Source organism: Alosa alosa, chromosome 4, assembly GCF_017589495.1.
Source record: "Alosa alosa isolate M-15738 ecotype Scorff River chromosome 4, AALO_Geno_1.1, whole genome shotgun sequence".
Classification (NCBI taxonomy): domain Eukaryota; kingdom Metazoa; phylum Chordata; class Actinopteri; order Clupeiformes; family Clupeidae; genus Alosa; species Alosa alosa.
The window spans coordinates 5,450,672-5,455,671 of record NC_063192.1 but is presented as its reverse complement, the minus strand read 5'-3'; the positions used below and the strand labels follow the sequence as shown (position 1 = coordinate 5,455,671).

Sequence of the window (5,000 nt, the reverse complement as noted above, 5' to 3'; positions counted from 1 at the left end):
GGGTCGGGAAGGAGCTGAGTGCAGATTTCAGACAGGCATTAGTCATTTAGTACAGCAGTTAGAGGCTGGCAGGAACTGAAACCACAACACTGGGTTACTGGAGTCACGGCGACGCACGAGAGAACAACAAACAAAGTCTGCAGAATGACAGGTAGGCAGCACAGGCAACGTGTCACGATGACACACACACACACACAGGGATGAAATCATGCTCACAACACAAAAGGGTGGTCAAAATGCATAAATAGCTGGTGATGTCATCAGAAAGGACCCAAACACGGAGGCGGGGGCCGATTAACGCAGACACGGTGGTCTGTGTGGTTGTGACATCACAACAAAACACAATGACACAACACTGCTGTGCACCAGGAAACACTGAAGCAGCGGCCACTCTGTGGTAACAACTCTGCACAAACAAATAGTAGCAAGTGATCAAGGACATTAGCACAGCACTGATGAGGCTACAAGCTAATGAGGCTACAAGCGCCAGCAAAGTCAGTGACAGTGTAGAGACTAGGGACACAGCAGACAGCAGTAGCAGCAGCAGCAGCAGCAGCAGCAAGGGACACTGGGAAGGCTGTGCGGCTGTACCTGGATGAAGGAGAGCATGTCTCCAGAGAAGAGTTTGTGGTTGTACTGGGAGCATGGCCTGGCCTTCCGCACACGCAGTGCCCTACCAGATGGCATTCTGGGAAACATACATACACCAGCAGTGCACATGTGTGACATTCCAGCACGGGGAAAATCAAACAAACACACACATGCAGACATCTCTCATGCAAGAAAAAAAACCGAATATGTGCCATGATGCAAACCACACACCTCAAACACACACACACACACACACTCACAAACACACACACACACACACAGAGACACATACACACATACACGTATGACACACACATATACAAACTGCCATCGTACATTCATGCACACTGTAAGTAAATTTGCTTTGCTGACATGAGGACTGCACCAGGCGCCTACATGTTTTGTTTTGAACCCACATTGTGTACTGAGATTTCTCTGCCCTTGTTAGAGTCGGTCTCCTGCTCTCTCAGACTCTGAAGAGACCACCACTGCTGATGAGAAGCCTTGGCAGCACACACACACACACACGGTTTGTGCCAAAACACATATCCACATACATACCCACGTGTATGTGAAATCACACCACTCACTAGAACAAGGACACGACACACACACACACACACACACACACACACACACACACAACACAAACCCATGCCTGCATCATCCATGAGTCTACACAGACATATACACACAAACATAAACACAGACACACACACACACACACACACACACACACACACACACACTGGCACATATGCACACACACACACTCACATGAGAAATAGGACCATATGTGTAGCTGGATTAGTGCCATGTTTTGGCAGCTATAAAAAAATGTTTCTGGGACTCTGGGAGAGTGAGAGGAAAGCCTAAAGAGAGAGAGAGAGACAGGAAAAAGCAACCAGATGGAGAGGCGTGTGGGTACCTTGAGGGGTCGCTGTCAATGGCCTCCGCTGGAGGGAAGTCAAACAAAGAAAAAGATAAAGATAAAGAGAAGATAAAAGAAAAGAAAAGAAAGAAGAACAATATCTCTGAGCAACACTCCGCCTTTGTCTGGCTCATGTCTCTTAATCATTATACAGACCCTGCAGGACCGAAGAGAAACCTCACACTTGGGATGCCATGAGCGGAAATGTAATGTGAGGTACAGCAGAGTTGGAGCCTTTCATGTTTACCTTTCTGAATGGCCTCCTTCAGTAGGTCATGTTTGACTTGGAGTTTGGAGATCAGAGAGCTGCCACTGAGGTGCTCCTTGACTTTCTGTGAGGGGCAAATTAATTTGACAATGACATCCATGCTGATTGACCAATTACTACCACGTCTGGTGTTGCTACTGTGCTGTATACTACATCATCCGCAACGTAAATAATGGCGCTTTATTACAGCTGAGCCATCAGATTGATCCTTACTGTGAAGTAGTAGGTCTCTGTCTCCTGCTGATTGGCCCGACGCTTGGCCAGTGGGAGTTTGGTCCCACCACTGTCGCCGGTGGTGTCCAGAGAGACGGTAGAGGACAAATCGGGAGCCGGGTTGCAGTCATCATCACAGATGCTATCCACCAAGGCAGCGTGGGTAGCCTTCAGTGTTTTACTAATCTGCAAGGTAAAGACAGGCAGGAACAGACAGGAGAAAGAGATTAGATAACTGGGGGCAATCGGGGCAATTATGAACACTTTGTTGCTAAGGGTGATTGTTCGATTATTACTGAGTTCTGGGAAATGTAGTTTTATTACAATGCCTTGCGCGTGATTATGCATAATAATTATATCCTTAAAATCCGTGCGCAAGTGTGACTGCAATATTGAATCTCCATGTTATAAAATTGCACTCTGTTGTAGCCCATTTGTTATGTGCGTGAAGGGAAAAAAAACTATTTGGTGAAGAAGACTGAGCTTCAGCCAAATCTGCCATACCTCTTCTGTTTCCAAGGTAACGGAGGCGAGCCTTGATTGAAGCTGCTGGAATCTGGTCTCCAACTCGTATCTCACCTGGCACTCAGCACTCACCTCACACACCTGAGACAGAGCGAGAAGCAATCGAGTAAAAATACCACACACACACACACAGACACACAGACACACACACACACAGACACACACACACACACACACACACACACACACACAAACAGATACTGCTAGGGCCCAACATCGACCCTCACACAGAAGCTAGCCCAGGGATTCTTATCCCTGGGCCCACCGGGAAAATGCCCGGTATGCCAGATGGCCAGTCCACCCATGACTACAACAACAGCAGGTATCCCATCAGCCTCTGCTCTGACACCTCCTGCTGGCTCACTTCCTTATGTAATCATCATGCCCATTGTAAGCTAACTCAGGAGTATGCAGATAAAGTGTGGACCGCAGCATTGCTGAGCTTAGGCAGGTGTGGCAGGGGAGAGATAGATGGAAACTGTGCAGCACAGGAAGCCCCCTGGAAGCCCACAAAATGGAGACAGAGTGAGCAGGTCACATTACAAAAGAAAACACTGGTATGAACACAGCTTATAAGGTTTTATGGTCATTAGAATGATACCAGTGACAAACACTTGAAGCTGGAGGAAGAGGAGGATGATGAACAGAGGGAGAAGAGAATTGATAGCACACATCTCTCCCTCTCTCTCTCTGTTTCCCACACACTGTCTCTCAATCTCTATCTCTCTCCCACGCTCCCTCTCTTCCTTTCCCTGTCTCCTTCCTGTAATCGGTGTGGAGGCTGAGACCGATATGAATCTCTGCAGCGTCTCACAGTGTTGGGATGGGACACAATACCGATAAACGTCCTACTCACTGGTCATTTGCAGTGATTGCCAGAGATCCATTATTAGCAATATCATTGTCATGTGTGTGTCTGTCACCCTGCTGGTTTTTGAGACAGCCAAATGTGAACAGACTCAGACATCATGGATCTCTGAACAGCAGCGGTCCTCAATTCTGCTTCTGCCCACTCAACTTGCTCTGTCGGTTCTCCAAGGCTGTGTTTTAATAATTCTATTAGCTCAATCTATTTGCTACATCAACACCATGAGCAAGATCCGTAAGTGCAAACATCACTGGGTCAGGTTCACTCAATGCTCCCCATTCCACTACATAGCACACTATACGAGAAGACATTCCAAACGTTGTTGGGCTGCTAACCAGTAATATGCTCAGGTTCTAAAGGGTCTTAGGCTGATGTGTGGGTGGTGGATCGGACCTGGTCCCCCTCGTGGGGCTGGTACTGGAAGCGGAAAGGCAGGCAGAAGGCAGCGTTGTGGGCCTGCAGCAGAGCATCGCGGTCCTGGCCCTGGTCCAGTCCGGTCACAGCGCTGTCCAGCTGCTGGAGCCCATTCTTCAGGTTCTGCTGCATGCGGTGCCGGTGGGACAGGAACCCTCGCATGACCCGCGTCAGCGTCAGATGGTACCCCAGATCTGTGCACTGGAGCATCGGAAAAAAAAGATAACACCATTTTAAAGACGGTTTCATTATACAATGGATTAGAATCAGAGTTATGCAATCATGTTAACGGTTCAGATTGAAACTCATATTGTATCATTGGGGAAGTGGCAGATAAAATCTGTTGGAGTGACTGGGAGGACAGTGAGGTGTGAAGGACATAGGATACTCAGTTATGGCGGACCATGTGATGTAACAGGAGATATCTAAAACAGGTCTAAAACTCCTAGGAGGCAGAAGTGGGTTGAATGACAGCTGTCAATCATTCCCATGCACTTCTCCTGATCTTTATTCACTGACCTTCATTAGTGCATGCATAACACCTGCTATAGGGGGACACTGTCACAAACAAGTGAAGATTAATGTGCTATTATGAAGATATCTTTATAAATGTTGTGGTGTTGATTAAATAGACCTGGCAAGATTAGTTAAAATGTCAGGAAACCAATTAAGAAAGTGCAGAAAAGGTGTTCCTATGCTGGAGTGGGCGAGAGAAAGGGGTTAAGTGAGAAAAAGGAAGTGGCTGTTTCTTGGTGCCTAGCTTTAGATGAAAAAGGAGGAAGGGCACGGTATTACTTCCTGAAAGCTTTCCATTGTCAGACCTTTGTTGAAATTCCTGTGCAGGAGTCTTTTGTGTGCAGAGTGTATGCAGTGCATGGCTCACAGACACACACACACATACACATACACATACATGTACACATACACATACACATACACATACACATACACACACACACAACACACAACACACACATACACGCACACGCACACACACACACACACACACACACACACACACAAATACATGCACACATACACCTATGACAGAGGCCACCTGAAGGCAACCCTTGACAGCCAGGGGTAACGTTTTTCAAAATAAGTAAAGAAATTGGACAACAATGGGGCAAGAAGTGCCACAGCTGGCTGCTGTACTCACATCAATCAGTGTGCAGATGTCTTGCAGATAG

The 5,000-nt window shown here is 47.2% G+C and overlaps 1 protein-coding gene across 1 annotated transcript in view; it reads right to left on the bottom strand.

Annotated features, from left to right (window-relative positions):
* The window catches only part of arhgap4b (Rho GTPase activating protein 4b), a 27,144-nt gene that overhangs the window by 9,288 nt on the left and 12,856 nt on the right, over positions 1–5,000 (bottom strand). Inside the window, exons 7-13 of the mRNA XM_048240956.1 lie at positions 4,970–5,000; positions 3,790–4,011; positions 2,508–2,609; positions 2,004–2,189; positions 1,770–1,854; positions 1,520–1,547; positions 592–688 (exon numbers count right to left, since the gene is read on the bottom strand). The exon at positions 4,970–5,000 is cut by the window's right edge and continues 98 nt beyond it. Of these exons, the coding sequence (XP_048096913.1) occupies positions 592–688; positions 1,520–1,547; positions 1,770–1,854; positions 2,004–2,189; positions 2,508–2,609; positions 3,790–4,011; positions 4,970–5,000 (751 nt within the window). The remainder of the gene's footprint in view (positions 1–591; positions 689–1,519; positions 1,548–1,769; positions 1,855–2,003; positions 2,190–2,507; positions 2,610–3,789; positions 4,012–4,969) is intronic.